Source organism: Rhipicephalus microplus, unplaced genomic scaffold (genome assembly GCF_043290135.1).
Source record: "Rhipicephalus microplus isolate Deutch F79 unplaced genomic scaffold, USDA_Rmic scaffold_14, whole genome shotgun sequence".
Taxonomy (NCBI): domain Eukaryota; kingdom Metazoa; phylum Arthropoda; class Arachnida; order Ixodida; family Ixodidae; genus Rhipicephalus; species Rhipicephalus microplus.
The window spans coordinates 16821417-16840652 of NW_027464587.1; the positions used below are offsets into that span (position 1 = coordinate 16821417).

At 42.0% G+C, this 19236-nt stretch overlaps 1 protein-coding gene across 8 annotated transcripts in view; it reads right to left on the bottom strand.

Moving 5' to 3' along the window:
- LOC119180874 (transcription factor RFX3) overlaps window positions 1-19236 on the bottom strand; it is a 327700-nt gene that overhangs the window by 231832 nt on the left and 76632 nt on the right. For 4 of the 8 annotated variants that reach the window (XM_075882892.1, XM_037432009.2, XM_075882890.1 and 1 more), the window contains one exon: window positions 4896-4937. The exons of 2 other annotated variants lie outside the window; for them this stretch is intronic. In XM_075882892.1, the coding sequence (XP_075739007.1) occupies window positions 4896-4937 (42 nt within the window). Of the gene's footprint in view, window positions 1-1695; window positions 4840-4895; window positions 4938-19236 lie in introns of those variants that run through there. 2 more of the 8 variants (XM_075882895.1, XM_075882894.1) reach the window with 2 other exon arrangements.

The window sequence follows — 19236 nt, forward strand, 5'->3', positions numbered from 1 at the left end:
CAGTGTTGTAGACTCGTGTGCTCAGATTTGGGTGCACGTTAAAGAACCTTAGGCGGTCGGAATTTCCGGAGCCTTCCACTACGGCGCCTCTCATAATCATATGGTGGTTTTGGGACGTTAAACCCCACATATCAATAAATCTGCTGCTGTGTAATCTTGCAGGCTTCCCCTTTTGCAATTTTGCCCCCTCTTGCTTTCCCTCTTGCAAACTTGCAATTTTTTGTTCCTATGCACCCTGTATTGCAAAGCACATGTTTCATGGCTTGCCTGCTGCTTTAGGCACCCTGCTAACTGCCCTGAAAAATAAGTTGCAAGGCTAGGCCCAAGTTTCCCGTAACCCTCAGCCGGCACTTTCACCACACATCGTCACGTGTGTGTTGATTACAAAACATACACGTTGTGGTAGCACATCTCTTGTCAACACAGATATGTCGTGAGCAAAAAATGAACCGTAAGTGCATCCATGTACTCATCTTCACTTTCCGAAAACAGGTGTACTTGACCAGGCAGCTGCTCTTGTCTTGCAGAATTTATTACTAGAGGTGTGCAAATATTTCAAAAAATTTTAATGGTGCTTGCTGTTTAATTCAATTCACATAGAATTTGACTATTCGAATAATTCTAACTTCCTGAAGACAAGTACAGTCAACGCCCAATCGACAATGACCCCATCAAATTTTTGATATGCTTCACCCCATCACAATATTGCATTGTGGCAAAGCTGCCTTTCAGACTTTGTTATGGTAGCAAATGCACTGACTGTAGAATATGCAGATTCCTACATGCGCTGTGCAGTTAGTGCCCCCTTCGTATTTTTAATATCTACTGCATCACACTTTGGTATTGCGGCAAAGCTATCTTTAGGGCTCTGCTACAGCCGCAAATGAATTGACTCTCGAAAGCACTGGTTCAAACCTACCGGCATAGGTGGGGGCTTTAATTAATGCCATTTCAGACCAAAAAGTTCAATTAAATCAGAGAAAAATTTTCAGCATCCAAAATTTCAGATATTTTCAAATATTGATGACTACAGGGCCAATTAGCAACTCCGAATTGAAAGGGGGTACACCCTTGACAGCTCAATCGATTGATCTCCACATAAGCTAAAAAGAGGTGAAGGAAACAATCTTTTCCTTTCCATGTTGTTAACACCACATAAATTATGCCAAATCACGTAAATGAATGCAATTCGGTCTCTGCATAGCTCCACCTTTGATAAAACAACTAAGGAACACTATCCCTATACCTAGACAAAAGAAACACTTTTATGTTCTTGTGTCATAAGAATGTACTTAGGGATCCTCTGCAACTTTTTTTCTTGTAATTGCACTTCACAAAGTATCCGAAAAATAGCATGCATATATTCAATAACTATTAAAAAAATACTCGAATTAGCTTCATATAAAAAATATTGCTATTTGCAGAGCTCCATTTTTTTACACATCATTTAATTACACATGATGCCCCCAAGCACAACAGGAAACGATTCGACATACACCACATCGTAGGTCCCCAAATCGCCGATATTTGAAGCCTTGCTCAAATGGCTAACCATGAAAGCCCAACTCCAGCGATGTTTCTAGGACAATAGATAGTAATAAAATTTGCTCCTTAGCATTTTTCCATAAGTTATGACAAATTACAGGCTTAAGAGGTGTGCAGATTATTTGCAAATAAACTTGATGAATTGCCCACCTGCCTGCCCGAAATCATTGGCCACTCTGTGCGTGTGAGGTTGTTCATGACGAAGCAACATAACTGAGGTCCAAACGATTGTCTGTTCTCATCCAGGTGTCCACTGGTTTGGCGTGTTAATTTCAGCTCCCTGTGGACAGCAAGTGATGTGGTGCTGCATTGTGTGCTGACTGTAAACATCTGCAGCTAATGCTTGCCACTCAACTTGATATTAGAGTGTGTTTTAGTGAGCAGTGCTGCTTTACCATGGAAAGTACGGGAGTAGTATTGTATCGACTGTAGATTGTGTATATGAGGACTTCAGCATTCAAACGCTGTTTGTAATGCATGCCAAGTCTACCAGTAAGCTGTGCATTGAGCAAAAGGTGGCTCGCACTTAGCCTGATTTCACTGACCCTATCCGTAAACTTACTCTTCCCATAATAATACCGAGTTTTACTTCGTCAGCAATGTTCTCGACAATGGCAATTTTTTAAGCGATGGACACAAAGAATAAATACCAGAATTCCAGCAGGAATTGAACCCAAGCACTCTGTGTGGCTGTTAAATATTCTATCATTGAGCAAAGCCAAGTCTTGAAACTGCTTTTAAGAAAGAGGCTTTACAGACGTAATATCCGTGCAAAATCAATTGTTTGTGTAGTGCTGGTACCTAAGTTTCTAACAAGACAAAAAACATTACATATGTACATCTGTGATACAGACGTTGCTTTGGATTAGTGCCAATCGTCGTACCAGTGTTGGCTAGTCAAATAAACATTACATTTGTATTCCTTGATTCAGCAAGCTATATTTATATGCTGCTCGACCTCAGAGGAATACATTAATGAAAGCTACACATGATATTCACATCATCACACAATAATGTCCACTTAGCTTCGATAATACACTCAAACTTCGATGTAATGAAACCTGATATAACAAGATATCGGTTATAACAACATAAATGAAAAGTAGTCCTGCAATAAATATATTATAGTGTTAGAAATAAACCTTAATAATAAATTTTCAGTAATAGCAAACTTATTTTCGTGTAAGATACAACTTGTTTATAATGAGGTGCGAGTGTACTGAGGTTTTCGATCTGATGTGAGTGATGACGTCAGGTCAGAGGATAAGTTACCATTTAAACGCAGTGTTCGGCATTCCTGGTAAGCCAACAATGTGCTCACAACTACTGCAATAATGAAAACAAGGAAACCTCCCTGACAAAGCTCGGCTCAAAGCCAGAAAAAAAAAAAAAAATACAACATAGACAATTACTCGCTGCCGACTGTCTTGTATGAAACTAATTACCACAATGCAAGGGATGTTAAACTTCTTTTTTTTCCTTCTTCAGAATGCTTTCTCTTGGCTGCATAGCTAAAGACATTTTTTCCTGAAGGTGTAATTTGTGCAAGATAGCATCAATGTAAAATAGCGGATAATGAGGACAAGCAAGGTATGGGGTGGCAATATTTGTACTGTTTTAACTGTGCAGTAATAGTAGTAGTAGTAGTAGTAGTAGTAGTAGTTTTAACGGTGCAATTATGACACAGACGTGCAAATGATAAAGCGCAAGAAAAGACAACTATCTGCCAGCAGAAGTGAACCTGCAATCGTCAGATAATGGGCCCAATGCTCTGCCGATTGAGCTATGTTGACGATCATCCTCTTGCCCACGTTATTGGATATTTATGTCCATGTGATTTCTGCACGTACTTGCTATGTTTGCTTTGACGTAATTGTTCAAGCAAAACTTCAGTGCTAAGTCGCCACCCTACAATCGATGCCTTCGGTCCATGGCTAGAAAAAAGTGTGCTCCACACTCATGGTCTGCAAGAAGCACTGGCCGACATTCCCAGCATTCCACAAAACACAGCAGATAGCCAGTAGTTTAAATGGCGGTGCATTGGACACGTCATTCGAAGGTTGAAGGCTTGGTTTCTACTAGTGGCAAGCTAATTTTGCATCCACTTTATCTGCTTTTCAGTCATGTCGTAATGCCACTAGCTACAAATAATGTCCTTTGTAGATTACTTTACGGATGTGTTTGAGTGCCACCATATTGGCCTGTTAACCTTTGTGTCTTGTATTTTGAAGGAACACTAAAGGCAACTATTAAATCAACATTTATTATTAAAACAGTGATCCAGAAACCTCTCAGTGTTACTTTTGTGCCAAGGAAGTGCTTATTTTGAAATAAAATCACGTTTTTGTGGTCCACATCGGATTAGTGCACTTCAAATTACCTACCACAAGCGGAACGTCTCACGTCACTGTTGCCGTGCACAGCGTTGGCCAGCTTTACTAAGCGGCCGCCGAAACTAGTAGCAGCAGAGCGAAAGTGGTGGAAACCACAGCAGCAACAACGACCACTGAATAATTCCTGCCATGACTTTCGGAATGGCAGACATGCTTAGTTCAACTGGGCCCCACTAGATGGCACGACCTGTAAAGTTTAACCAGGCGAAAATTGAACTTTTGAACCACTCGTGTTATTTTCCACAGTAACGTCTGGCAGTTCTTCTTTTCACGAATCAAACGGAAACGAACAAGCAACATTTTAATACGTCACAAGATGCATGAAAGGTTCTTTATTTATTGTAGCTAGTTCGATTACTAATGATTAATTGTAGGCGGTACTTCTCATACCATGGGAATCATTTTGCGAATGTCCTACGCGTAGCGCATGTGTTCTCGTGCATTTACATTAATTTCCCGGTAAGTACGGCCCTGCTGTTGATATTACTATTGTCGTTTGAGATGTCATCTTACATTGAGCTTTCACTCTGATGTAAATTAGTATTTAACAAATGAACGAACAGCATTAGGGTAGACACCTGCGCATAGAAGCAGTTCGGTTGGTGCCCAAGATGGCGGCACCCACATGTCTTTGTTGTCTGCTCGTTACACCAGGTTGTGTCTAACAAAGAAGTGAGTGCTCGATCAATATCAGCTCCTATTTCGTTGACTTCACTAATAACAATGCCCTTTCGTGCACTGATTAAATGAACTTTGTTTGCTTGGTGTGCTATGCCAAGTCAACAGAGCAGCAATTAGCGCGACCCGCAGTATCATGTGACCAAGCATCATGCAACACACGTGCAAAAAAACAAGCAATCTAAAACATCGGGGCAGCTATCACACAAGCAATGACAATCAGTGCATTTGGTGAGAGATTTTACTGTTGTGCGCCAAGGTGGTTAGTAAATGGCTTACGGTTTTCGAGCTTAGAAAGGAAACTTCCGCCACTTCCAGAGCCTGTGCGCAATGCGAGTAAATGGGAGAACAAGAAAGGAAGAGAAGGAAAAGACTGTGTTAGTATGCAGCAGGAGGAGCAGCAACAACACACACCGCGAGGCGCACAAATCAACAATAAAAAACAACCACATGATTTTCTTTAGATTAAAGCACAAAGAAAATGGGCATAAGAACATGGAAACACAACACAGCGCTGGCTTCCAGCTGAAGTTTCACAACAGTCAGACGAGCCATTTTTACATAAGGCACAGAAGAAAACACTCAACAATGAAAGCGTGGGCATTTAATTGAAATATCTCTATGAAGTATGACAGTAGATGAATAAGGACTATCTGCTTAGATCAGATTTGTGCCAATGCAATACAATTTGACAAGTGTTGGAGAAGCATCTGTTGAGCCGATGCTGCTCTATCTCAATGAGACGTGGGCTCCTGTGGCATTCCTCACAGAGCAACTTTGCACCACTCCACAACCACCAAGACACAAGTGAATACAGCAAGACGCGCAATGCTATGCTGTATCCCGCCTTTTACAAGCAAGAGTGCCATCTTATATATTTATTTCTAAAATAATTCAGGCCCATTCAGGCCCCAAGCAGGAGTGGATACAAACATTAGTAATAATATTAAATGTCATGCAAAGATACTGACTGCTCAATGTTCGTACCACATTTAAGGTTTCTGTTCATACCCAAGACACCGAATTCCACTCCAACTTTTCACCCGAATAGAAAGATCTACCGAGTGACACACCCTTGGACACGTTCCATGATGAATTTTTGAAAGCCAACTCTGGCGATTTTTTGAGGTCAATGGATTGCAACGAAATACATTACTTTGCACTCCCCCGTCATTTACGCGCAACATATTCGCAAAGCACAAAATTACAAGTAGTTACGCCGTAACTACTCGTAGTCTTGCGCTGTGCAAATATGTTGATTCCCAATCACCAACTAGCCCAAGCATCTGTGTTATTAAGTTACATTTATGCCCAATGACAAACTAGAGCAGATTCATTACAAATTAATTTTATTGAATGCCCACACACCTTACCTCATAGAATTATGGCCAACACCGTGTGTGTGACGCCATTTTGGGCAAAGCGGAAGTTACAAAACCGTAATGCCGCCACAGCCTCTGCTACATATGTACGCGGCAACATTCTTGTGCGTGTGGCTTGCACCTCGTTGGCCAAGTGGTGTTGTCTTGTGGGCTGCACAAGATTCTCAATGTAATTACCTTGACAGTCACGGAACACATGCACCTAAATATTACCCTACGTCTTCATATTAGAGTGTTTTATCTACCAGTGCCAGTTTACTACATGGAAAGTATGGTAGTAGCGAACTGGCTGAAGAGTTTACATGTGTGAACATTACCGCACATAGACGTGACCAGGCCTATTGGTGAGCTGCACCCCTTGCAAAATGTGGCTTCTACTTGGCTTATCTTAAATTCTTCTAGCTCTACAAATGCAATATTGAGCATTCTCATTGCCAAACTTATTCACTCTTCCCATTCAAATATTAAGAAGCAATGGTATTTTACCCGATCGCAACCCCACAACAGTGAGTAGCCTGGACAGGTGGCAACATCTGGTGGTAGAATGTGCAACCAGGCAAGCAAATAACTATCATATTTACATGCATAATCTGTGCCCTCGCATTATTTAAGCACCCTAATATTTTGCCAGCTTTAAAAAAAAAATATTCACTCGCATATTTTGAACACCCCGACCAGCTCACAGGTGCGCGCACCTTTGGACATTTCGAGCAGATGAACGCAGTCAAACAGGCTGCCAGTGCGAAGTCCCTGCTTCCAAGGACTTCCCCCAAACTAGGGTCCCTGGAATACCGCAGACGAACACAAACCTGCTGACGCGATGACGGAACAGTTCAAGCGTTTGCCCCTCCTCCTATATCCCAATATACCACCGCGATAATGGCGAGAACGAATGCTCACATCACATCTCAGCGCGGACGGCTTTCTGCATTGGAGGCGTGCGAGGGTGTATGGCTCCAAATGTTCTCCTCGTTCTCTGCGTCTGCGCTTCAACGCACGCTTGGTCGATTTCAGAAGTTTAGGTTTCACCATTCGGCCGGCGCGTTTTGACGGTTCCCTGCAGATGTGCTACAGTAATTATATATACTACGAAATTGAGGCTCGTTATTGTAAATTTCGCCGAAGAAAACTGGAAGCATGCCGCCGCAAAGCACTTCAAAAAGACGTTCTTCAACGTGACGGGCAGCGCGATCGGTACGCGATAAAGCAGACGAGTGCGCGCTTGCTAATGCAAGCTTCTTGCCTTTGAACGAGGCCTTTTCAGTTATGTGCGGATGCTTAGTTCTCCCGGTATCGCCATGTTGTGGTACCTAGTTTCTCGCAGCATTGTCGAAAGAGCATCATGAAAACGGGGCATACGATCTCGCTCGACAAAAATGAAGACGATGTGCTTTGGAAAGGAGGTGGCAGAGGCTGCAACGATGATTCCTAATCGGACTTTGAGATCAGTGATTCCTGCTAAACTGCGCGTGACCGGGTCTGACTGATTCTTTCATAATTAACAAGTACACTTTGTTTGCGCACGAATTTACGTTTTCCTTTTTTTTAATGTATATACTGCACTTGTTAAGACTGTGACACAATATTTTATATGCACTTGCGAAATCCCCACGTAATAGACCTCTGCTGGAGTGCGTCACAGCGCGACGTCACCGGTGCACGTGCAAGGTGGTGGTTGGCAAAATACTCCCGCTGGTGGCTGAGTGGGGTGCAGTCGCTCGATGCTTGGGGCAAGCTTTTTTTTTTTTTGAAAGCTTAATCTTTATTTCACAGTGGCAACATTAGCTGTGGTATCTGTCAGAGAACATCTAGGTGTGTGGTAAAGTGGATAATCAAATATTTGTCACGCTGGCTGGCTGTTTATCTTGGAGAAGGGAACACACGTGGCAGCCTATACGAGGAACAGGGGCATCATCTTCAAAAATGTACAGTGTGGATTGTGGAGTGTAGTGTGTGTTGACAGGCATCGACAACATTGGTTCACCTTTACGGACGGTAAAACAGGGAATGTTGTGCGTGGTGTGTGCAGTGTCAATAGCGTGACGCATCTTGTTTGCGAAAACACTTGTATTCGTTGTGGTCCGTTTGCAGTAACCGCTTGTCGATGGAACTTCACGAACTGACATTTTAGTCAAGGTAGGTATGCATTTGACGCGATCATTTGCGAGTGGGAACATCTCAACGTATGCGCGGCGTACAGAAAAATAAAAGTGCATGACCTCCGGGTGATATATACAACTACGCATAAGCTATAAGTATATTGTAGCGTTGCAGAATCTGTACATAGGCTTCACCACAGCTATAACGCGTACGTGTTAATATACCTGGTATACCTGATACCTGATACGTGTTAATGAAAACAGCGGAGATTTTTGTTTCTTATCTACTTTGTACTTTTACGACTCGATCCTTATGAAGTGACAATGTGCATTAGAAGTTTGTGTATCAAGCCTAAAGGAGCAATATAGGTACGAAAACACGTTATAGGTATCAAATACGGCAAGGTAACTGAGCTAGATAATAATTAAGTGGTCGGGTTTTACATCACATGAATTCTCGCTGTGTTATTGAGAAACGCAGTGACTGAGTTTTACTATAACTTTCCCGAGTATATGTTAACCTCAGCCTAACACATGGCAAGAAGTCCTTCTTCTTTTTTCATTCATCTTCGATCAGACTTTTGCGCAATGAGTGAGAATATCATCCATGACGTCGCGCACAGCAGCTTAAAACCATGCTGCCGCTAATGCTGTTCCTCATTTAAAACTGCATTGCACATGCCACGTTGAAAATTGAATAAGTTTACATCCATGCCATGCAAATATTTCTCAAAGTGTCAGTCACAGTATACATTCAAAATGTTCGCTTTCGAGAAAGATCAGATTTTTTCATGGTTGCCATCTACGTAGGTGAAGCCCAGTGCGTTCTAGTCGCGTCTCTCAGTACTCTAAATAAAGTTTCTCTATCCATCCATATACGATGAGCGAATTTCCACACTATGAGCAGTGACCTTTCCGCGACCCCCTTCTTTCAAAAGCTCTAACTTAAGAGCAAAGCAATGTAGAAATCTCTGTCGAAGGAATGCAGACACGCAGCTGACTATGCAGAAAGATGCCGCCGGCGGAACTTTCTTGCCAACCAGCACTTGCTGCGAGAGAGGGTATGGTGGGCGGGGTGCCCGCACTGACGTCACACTGTTTACAAATAAGGAGAGGTCTATTTGTGCACCCCCTTCTTGTGGACCTAATATTGAGAAAAAAAGTGCGCAAATATGCGAGTAAATAGAGTGAGCAGGAGTGTTCCACTTCATCGAAGAAAGATGGAGATTTTAGTTGGCCTCTATGTATAGCCGAACCGTGGCTGTTATTTTCCGACAGCTCTGTGCAAACAGCACTATCCGTCACAGACACGATACGGCTGTTGTGACGGGGCCACCTTTTCCTAAGCGTGTGCTCTTCGGCCCTCTCACAGCTTGCCTTGTTGGCTTCTGTGGCACGACTTCCGGTTTTCGCGATTAATACATCACACGAAGATGGTACTGTTCAGTTGGGTTTTGATGTCGTGCTTTCTAGCTCACTTGAAATTATTGTCCAATTGACAAAGTATTTCTGCTATTGGGCACGTGACAGGAGTGTCTCAGGAAGATAAAAGCACCTTACTTTGACACTATCAAAGAATCACCAGAGTTGGCCTTCAACTAAGGAGCAATACTTAAAAATGTCATAACCCACAGAAACAAACTTCTGTATGAAACTTGAACTCTAATGGTTCAGCAAGATGAGTTGCATATACAGTAGAACCCCAACGATACGACTCTCAGGGGACCACGCAAAACCATCATATACTTCGGGCGTGGTATATTCAATTAACAGGTACAGACCGCCTGAATACGCCAACGGCACAGCCTTGTGCATCTGCAAGGAAAGTAGATTAAGTTATTTTTGCACGTGGCAGCTAATGGCAGCATTACTTAAATGTAGGAGGTGCGAGCGAATCTTTATTTCCAACTTAAAAAAAATTGAATCTAATGTACATTTTTATATATATATATATATATATATATATATATATATATATATATATATATATATAAAACAGAACCCAAAAATTGCCTATGCGTGAAATAGAAAACGAAATTGCGTTGCCGACAGCCTCCCATCAGAAAAGTCAGACACAACATCATCACTATTCCATAATGGGGACGAACCACGAATTCGCATAGAAGTCCTTCATGCACAACCAAGCTGTGCGCATTGTAATTTGTTGGCTCGTAAAGTACAACTAGTGATGTCTTGCTTTTACTATGAATGTTCACATCAAGAGAAAGTAATTTCTCACAGTCAAAGCAGCTGCGTCGTGCCCCTATGTGTGCGCAAGCCTGTGACTGCGAGTGCGACAAAGGCAGGAGGTAAACTATATGTCAACCAGGAAAAGCTTGCACGGTCCAAGAACGTGAAAATATAAGCTTTTCGGCCGACTGAAGCTACTTTGTGTGAATAGAATTTAACTAGGTAATGACCCCGAATAAGTACGCATGCAATCGAGGCGTATGTAGAAGCGCATGAACTTCCAGGAGAATAAATTTTCCATTCTAAAAAGACATCTTGTCTCTACACTTTTCATATTGTCAACCTAGGGGAAGGCAAGTTCATATTTTACATTCATGAACATTTGGACGACGTTTGATTCCAGTAAAGGTGGTTTTTTCTTTCTGCCAGAATCTGGGAGTCCTCGTAAAACTGCGCTGTATAACCAAAGTTTTTAATACATTACTTCTTCGAAAATTTTTCTGGGACCAAACCGATTGGTCTTAAAATGCGGGTCATCACGAACCTGGGGACGTATAATTGAAGTTCCACAGCAGCTGGCAATGTTATTTGCGCAGCCATTGGCATAAACAGAGTGAGTTTAAACAAAGAATGCTAATTTGTTGCACCAACCTAAACACAATGTCATACTGTCACGTGCTTGTGACGGTGATGAAGAAAACAGCCCGGCTGTTAATGAGGTTTTTAATGGGTGAACTCATGCCCAGAATATAAAAACTGATAATACGATGAAGTCTCATCAATTCGAACACGCTTAATTCGAACTTCCAGTTAATTCGAACTCACGATGAGGTCCCGTCAAAGCTATGTGTATTCCGATAGACGAAAACGGCCGGAGACAGTTAATTCAAACATACCGCGCTCCTAAAATGCTCTCAGCACCCCGCCCAATCCCGCGGCGGCACCTGCGACACCTCAATGCTGCGTGCGAAGGAAATGCAAAAGAAAGAAAAGGCTGCGGTGGAATGTTTGCTCGCTCTCAAATGCCGATCTGCGACACTACCCTAGTCACGCTTCTCCCTTTTCCGTCCCTGCCACGTAAAGCCCCTTCACCTTCCAGCGCCGTGCGCGAAGAGAGAGGAAAAAGAAACAAAACAAGAAAGCTGTGACTGGGTTGAATGAATGTGAGGTTGAAGGAAAGAAAAAAGGCACTATCTTCTGCAGCCCTTGCCCCTTGTGGGAGCACGGCTCTGCGCCTTAAGGGGGGGTCTTTCACGCGCCGGTGCCACGCTTCCCCCTTTCCTGTCCCTACCACGTATCCTTTCTCCTCTCAACGATGCAGGCGAAGAAAACAAAAAAAAAAAGCTGCCTTGGAGTGTTGGTTTTTTCTCAAATGCAGATCTGCTTCTCTCCGCGTGGAGGCGATCCTCCTTTCTTGTCATGTGCTGGCCACGCTGCGGCTTTGGCGCAGAGAGTAGTAGCGGAGATGCAGTCATTGTTGTCTTCTTTAGAGAGTGTCGGCGCTGGACATTGCTGCGCACAGCTTCTCTTGCCAGGAGAATGCTGAAGCCGAAGTAGACATGCTTTGCAAGCTGCGTGCGAAATTGATTGACTCGCTGCAAGGCAAACGTGTGCAGACGGGCATCACAGATTACTTCAATTAATAACGGATGTCCTGTGATTTGTGAATAAATGTAAGTCTTCTGAAACTTCCCCTCGTGTGTTAGCTCAATGCACATGTGCTCCTGCATGAAGAGCCCTCTGTTTATTTAGCTTTCATTAATTTGAACTTCTTTTAATTCGAACAATTTTTCGTGCCCCTTCGAGTTCCAATTATCGAGATTCGGCTGTACAAGCAATACACGCAGTACACTTGTGGGTGCCAGCCATCAGTAATCTGTTCACCTGTGAAATACGTTGCACATTGAACCTTCCAGCTAGCAACTCGTGTAAGATCTAGAATACACTTGGCTACAGGAAACCTGCATGTAATCTTAACAGAGTGCAGTTAGTAACTCTATCACATCAAAAATAAAGCAATAAGTGTGCATTGCACTGCTCTTTTCTGAAAAAGCATCATCCAGGTGCTGCAAAAGAATGTGAATTTAAAGAAAAAAAGCGTACATGAATCTAGGGAAAAATACTTCTAAAAGTTCCCTTGCATGCAGAAAACGGCTCCAGGTGCACCACACCCACAACCTCATAGCATGTGCCAAGACGTCGATGTACGAAGAAACTTCTTGCTGAGCCCACATCAGCACATTGGAGGGGTGAAACGCATTCGGTGGTCGTGAAGGTTGGTATTCTATGCGACTCTCTGTGATGATTATAGCTGTTGATCCTCTGCCCTTGATTCGCAGATGGGTGACCCGTCGAGAACGGCTTTGCTGCTGGGCTCTTTCCATGAAGCAGCTTGAACGACGTACTATGTGCATTGTCTCTTGCATGGCCATGTCCTAAACATGTGGAAGAATGGTGTCCCAAGTCTTGCATTCGACATCAGCACGGATTGCCAGCATGCCGGCTAGGATTTTATTCTGGTGCTCAGTGAGGACATTTGTCTGTGGGTGGTAGACAGTTGTGCTTCGGTGAGGCATCTGCCTGTATTTCAAAACTACTAGCACTAGGTCTAGTGTAAAAGTTGTTTTTTGGTGGGTGATTAGGACTTTTGGGGCTCCCCGACGTAGTAGGATGTTCTCGATGAAGAGCTTCATTACCTCGGCAGCACCACCTCTGGGGCCTACCCAAATTTGTCGACTAGTACTTCTGAGGCCATTTCAATTACTTGCATTATATAGAAACTATGCCAAATCACCACCAAAACTGCTCGCTGAACGATGCTGACTATCAAATGCCCATCCGATGTTCAAGACATTGCAATTGTACCGCGAAAAACTATATGCGAGTTACATGTGCATTCTCTGCCCTCTTATTCCTGCTTTATATTAAGAACGTCCCCTTGCACACTTCTGTGAAGATGCGCCTTTCCACAGACGCCTCCGTCCTGTATCATACTGTTAAACCTCCACTAGATCATGCCATTCTTAACAATTCATTTTCTCATCTGGGTAGCTGGTCCAAATCTTGGCAAATGAGTATCAACTTCTCCAAGACAGTCATTATGTCATTTACCAGACATTTTTACTATGGTTTTAACAATGTTAGTCTGCGTAGGGTTATCCGAATTGAAGTACCTTATAGGTATCGTTATGACATAATTTATCATGGTCGAAACATGTTGACCTCACACGCAACAAAGCCCTTAAGAGTTTGGGTTATTTACATCATCTTGCTCCTCATGAAACCAAACTGCTTACCTACAAAACTCTTATTCGCCCCATTCTTGAATGTGGTAGTGTGGTTTGGAACCCCCATAAGAAATGCGACATTAAGAAACTAGAATCTGTTCAAAAAAGAGCTGAGCATTTTATAGAAGAGATATGACAGTGATTTTTCTACAACTAATATCTTTCTCCAGCTAGGTCTCGCTACACTTATGAAGCGTTGCCATGTTGAATGCCTAAAATTTCTGCACAATTTAATTAATTCTTCTCGCTTTGGCTTTCTAGAATCATACCTAAAATTTTATAGATCTTTGTCTACAAGCAGTGACAATGCCTTTAACATTGCCACTTTTTCAACCCACAGTGACATCTTCCAATACAGCTTTTTCCCTTCAACTATGAAGCTTGGAATATGCTGCCCGGAAGTGTTTGTTCTCTACCACCCCAAGAAGAATGTTGATTTGTTCTTGTTCTTTTTGTTTTTTTTTCCCACTCCTCTAATAGTCTCATTGAGGCTGCAGTATGTAAAAATAAATAAAGAAATGAAATAGAACTATAAAATTCCCTTTTCTTAGAGTTCAGCCATCACAAAGATTTTCATTGATTTCGCATTAAGTCACAACTCTGACTGCCTGCAACCACTACTGAAGAGCAGCCAGCACAGATTAGGCCTAGCCTGCAGCTTGGAATGTTGTGGTGAGGGAAGCTTGTCCAAGAGAACATGAAAGTCGGGCACTGAGAAAAATCGCACTCAAGCACTGACCCAAGGGCAGTGAGCATGATACAAATTTTGGCATGTTGTAAGGGTCCGTGGCCAGAAGATCAACGACGACAAAAGCCTCTCAAGCTGCCAGTGGGCGGACAAAAGTTTGCCCACTGGCAGCAAAACATAAGCTTGAGTCATTAAGCTGTAAATCTTTAAAACTAGCAGAGCAGGTAGCAAATGTGATATCTCTAGCAAGTATGATAATGACGATGCTTTTCCTGACAAGCGCATGTGATTAGGACGTGATCACACATATCGTATGGAGCGCATCCAGTAGACAAATGGACAGAGCCTCAATGTTGCCGGTGCAAAGGGTTCTTTGAACCCTAGGCAACTGCCCTCCTTCTTCACTCGGTGAGCCCATGCAGCATTGCTGCGGTCGGGTCTTCTTTTCTTTTTTTCCTTTTGTTTTTTTCCTTCGTTGCTTCTGTTCACGTCTCCCTGCCCTTTGCAACAACCTCGTCGCTCTCTCCTGAGAAGCACACCTCCTTTGGCAGGCTTGATGCCACCTTTGTGAAAGAGATTTTCTGGAAACCGCGCTATAACCGGTCTTTCATCTTGGGGGCTGCACAATAAGCGGTAGGCGTATACACGAGGTTTCGTGGGAGGGTAAACGAGAGTCAAGAAAGGCAGCATTGTAACTGTTCCTGCCCTACAAGCGGCTACGTTATGCAGGAGTTTGCACTGTCACACGAATAAATGATCAGGAACCAGCCTTGAAAAAACACCAACTGTTTAGAAGAATTCACTGAAAGATAAAGAAGGCTGCTCTGTGCACACAGCAGGCATTTTCAAATCTTAACAGGCTATCTACCATGGCCCTCAAGTGAAATATCGTACGCCTATTGCACGTGGCCAGTACTCCCAGATAGACAGATAATCTTGGTTAGAGAAACATAAAAGCTTTAGTGTCGTCACAACTGGTTCCAAGACCTCGAATACTGTTTAGATCAAGTTTGATGCCAGTTCGGTAGCAATACGAGAAGAGGCATACAGAATGAAGAGATTACTGGAGGGGAAAAAAAATTCAAGGCAGCCTTGCAGTAGAGGGGTGAAGGATGTGCGCCTAGGCAGCCTTTTGTGTTTCTCCTCATTTCTTTTCCGCTCTCTGTCTTTCTTTTTGTAGAATCATGCTTTTTCTTAACTTTTATTTTTTCGTATTTGTCTTTTTTTTTTCTATTTCCAGCTTACTTCCCTTTTTTTGTTAAATTTTTTATGCCTGCATTACACTGAGCGATGACAGCATGTGGCAACTAGGGCCCATAAAGGGCTCTGCACATTATATTGCTATGCACCAGTGGCATAGCGATAAACATGACGAAGAAGAGGACGCCACAAGATAGACTAGCACGAGCTCTTCGTATTGGCGGCTCAGCTCAACAGAACAGTACAGTGGACTCCTCTTAAATGGAACACAAAGGTGCAAGAAAATTTATTCCACTTATGAGAAGTTTCATTTGAGCAAAGCCCACAAAAAGAATGAAATGTGCCGTGCAAGCTTAGTGTCGATAAGCTAAAAATAAATAACAAAGTTTACGTGTATGACGCTACCAGTGACATTGTAATGCTATCTTCAACATAGCAGAGGTCTAACACAGCACCACGTGCAGTCAGAAATTATTTTATGCCTTGTCGTAGAAACACCGAGCTCTCATGCTTCACTAATATACGAAGCATCCTTCAAACGCACCAAACTCTGCTCGTACCTCGATAATCATGAGTCTGACATCTTTGTCTAGACTGAAACGTGGGCTGCATGATGACATTAGAAACGATGAAATACTGCCTGATCTGAATAATTATGCCATCTACCGAAACAGTAGGAATGAAAGAAGAGACCGAGGAGTACTGATTGCCGCGAAACAGCAGATAACTTCCTTTCAGGTAGACATTCACAGTGATTTAGAGATTATGTGGATGTGTATCACTTCGTCGTCTTTGAAGAATCTTTTTGGCGTCTGTTACAGACCACCAGATATTCCACAATCTTTCGTCTACAATTTGCGTGACAACCTCGCCAAAGTAAAAGCAAAGTTTCCAAAAGCAAGCATCTGCCTACTTGGCGACTTCAACTACACCGACATTGACTAGCATAGCTTATGTTCGAAAATGCATGAGAGAGCTGGTTTTCTTCAGTTGACCCTCGATTACTCGTTGGTACTAGTCCATCAGCCTACTCGAGGAAACAGCACACTGGATGTCGTATTCGTATCAGACCCTGATTGTATTGGCGCTATTTTTTATTCGGAGGGCTAAAGCCCTCCGAATAAAAAATAAGTAATAAGTAATAAAAATTAAGTAATGCATGGTCGCTAAAGCGACCATGCATTACTTAATTTAGATATTATTGTTTCCTCCTGCATGCGTGAAACAATAAATAAACGTATCTTTGATTATAACCGTGCAAACTACAACACTATTAACCTCGGCTTACAGAGTTTTTCTGACACGTTCCTTCCGACTGTTTCTCAGCGTCCGGTGAGTGACAACTGGCTCCTATTTAAAAATACTTTCAACAAACTAATGCAAACCCACATACCATAACGTTATATTCACCTGAACCCATCTAAACCCTGGTTTAACAAGGCTTTGCGCACACTGAAAACAAGAAAAAGCAACTTTTTAAAGTGACAAAATGCCTTGACACACCAGCTTCATGGCAAAAGCACAAAACAGCTGATAAAATATATTATAATGGCATCCGTAAAGCCAAGTATAAGTATTATTGTCATGATCTTCAATATCTTCTGACGCACAACCCGAAAAAATTCTGGAAAGCTATATCACCTGCTAAGCTGCCGGCTCACATTTCCTTGTTAGATAACAGGAAATGTTAGAGTTATCTAACATTTCCTGTTGGATAACTCTAATAAATGAAGAAGAATGCCTGCTCAACTTCAATAACTTCTTTTCTTTAGTGCTCACACGAGAAGATCATTCCACTATTTCATCACTAGCAGACGTCGACTACCCATACATGAGCCCCATAGAAATTAGCGTGACCAGTATTGCCGCATGCATAAACAATCTTAAGATATCAACATCTACAGGTGTAGATAATATAAATACGAAAATTCTAAAGAACACTGTTGGGCATTCAAGCACCATTCTTTATCACATTTTTCGTCAGTCACTCACAACAGGGGAAATTCTAGCAGACTGGAAGATTGGCAAAACCATCCCCATTTTCAAATCAGGCGACAAAACGCCATTATCGACCCATATCATTGACATCAGTGCAATGCAAGATCCTCAAACACATAATCGCGTCAAAAGTTGCGCAGCATCCCCACACTCACGAGTTCTTTTTGACTAACCAGCATGGATTTAGAAAAGGTTTCTCGTGCGAAACACAATTACTAGAATTTACTAACAATCTGCTACAGAATATGGACGAAAACATTCAGACAGATTGCGTGTTTTTACTTTTCAAAGTCATTCAAACGCGTCTCTCATTCACGTCTAATAGCTAAAATCACTTCTCTTAATATGGACTCATTAACAACATCATGGTTAAGAAATGTTTTGTCATGTCACAAACAATTCACAGTTGCTAACGATCACTCATCTGCATTAAGCAATGTATTATCTGGCGTAAAGGTAGCGTCCTGGGCTCCTTGTTCTTCATTTACATTAATGACCTGCCATCTAACATTTCATCAAACATTAGACTGTTCGCAGATGACTGCATCATCTACCGCAAGATCCGCTCACCCGCAGACCACCTAGAACTTCAAAGGGACCTAGACGAAGTAACCGCTTGGTGCTAACTATGGCAAATGTCACTTAACACAGATAAATGCAAATTATTCACATTCAGCCCCAAAAAAGACCAACTCTTCCTTCGATTACTCACTGAATAACACTTCAGTGTTCCTGCCTGTTCCTACAAATACCTGGGTGTTTATTTGTTAAATAATCTCAGCTGGTCCACTCATATACAAACAGTAACAGCTAAAGCATCACGCATGTTAGGTCATGTTAAACGGAATCTACATTGAACTCCCGCAACTACACTTAAACTCCCATATCAAACATTCGTTCGTCCACAGTTGGAGTACGCATCACCCATTTCATCAAATCAGGCTTACTTAATTCATCAGGCTTACTTAATTAATTCCCTTGAAGCTATTCAAAATCGCACCGCACGTTTAATTTCCAGCAACTACAACCATCACTCCAGCGTAACAAGCATTAATTCATCACTCTCTCTTGCTACCTTGCAATCATGCAGACTAACTGCATTGCTTTCCTTATTTTTTTTTTTCAACTTGAGATTTATTTTCTGTACGTGCAACAGAAAAAACGAAGCAAAAGCAAAAGGCTACATAGCCTGACGGAAGCTTTTGCTCCGAAATACAGTCTGGCAAAATAAAATAAAATAAAAACTAAAAATAACATGTCATACACAACTTTGCCGCAATTAGAGAACATCATTATATACAGATACAATTTGCAAATTCTGATCACACATGTAACCATCACAAATATAAAGAAAGAACAGGGCAGTAAATAGTAATGAAATACCTAAAAAAACATCGCAATATATACAATAAGTGAGGTAAGGAAAGCATCTGGAGACATACATTCTTAAGCACCTTGAACAAACAATAAGCAAAAAAAAACAACAACAAAAAGACACAAATAGTGTACTCTAAGCAATTGGGACACAGAAAGTAATAAATAATCCAAATTTCTGTATTAAGTGTATTCAATACAATTATAAAGGAGAAATTCCTTGAACTTATTTTTGGAAGTTTTCTTATTTAGGTCAAGTACGTCACCCAGTTTGTTGAGGAGACTCGGTATTTGATAATCAATATGTTGTTGACCATAGGTTGTTCTAGTTTTCGGTGTTCTTATACTATGTGTACGGAGATAGTACTCAGCACATCGAGAAGAATCGTACATGGGGTATAG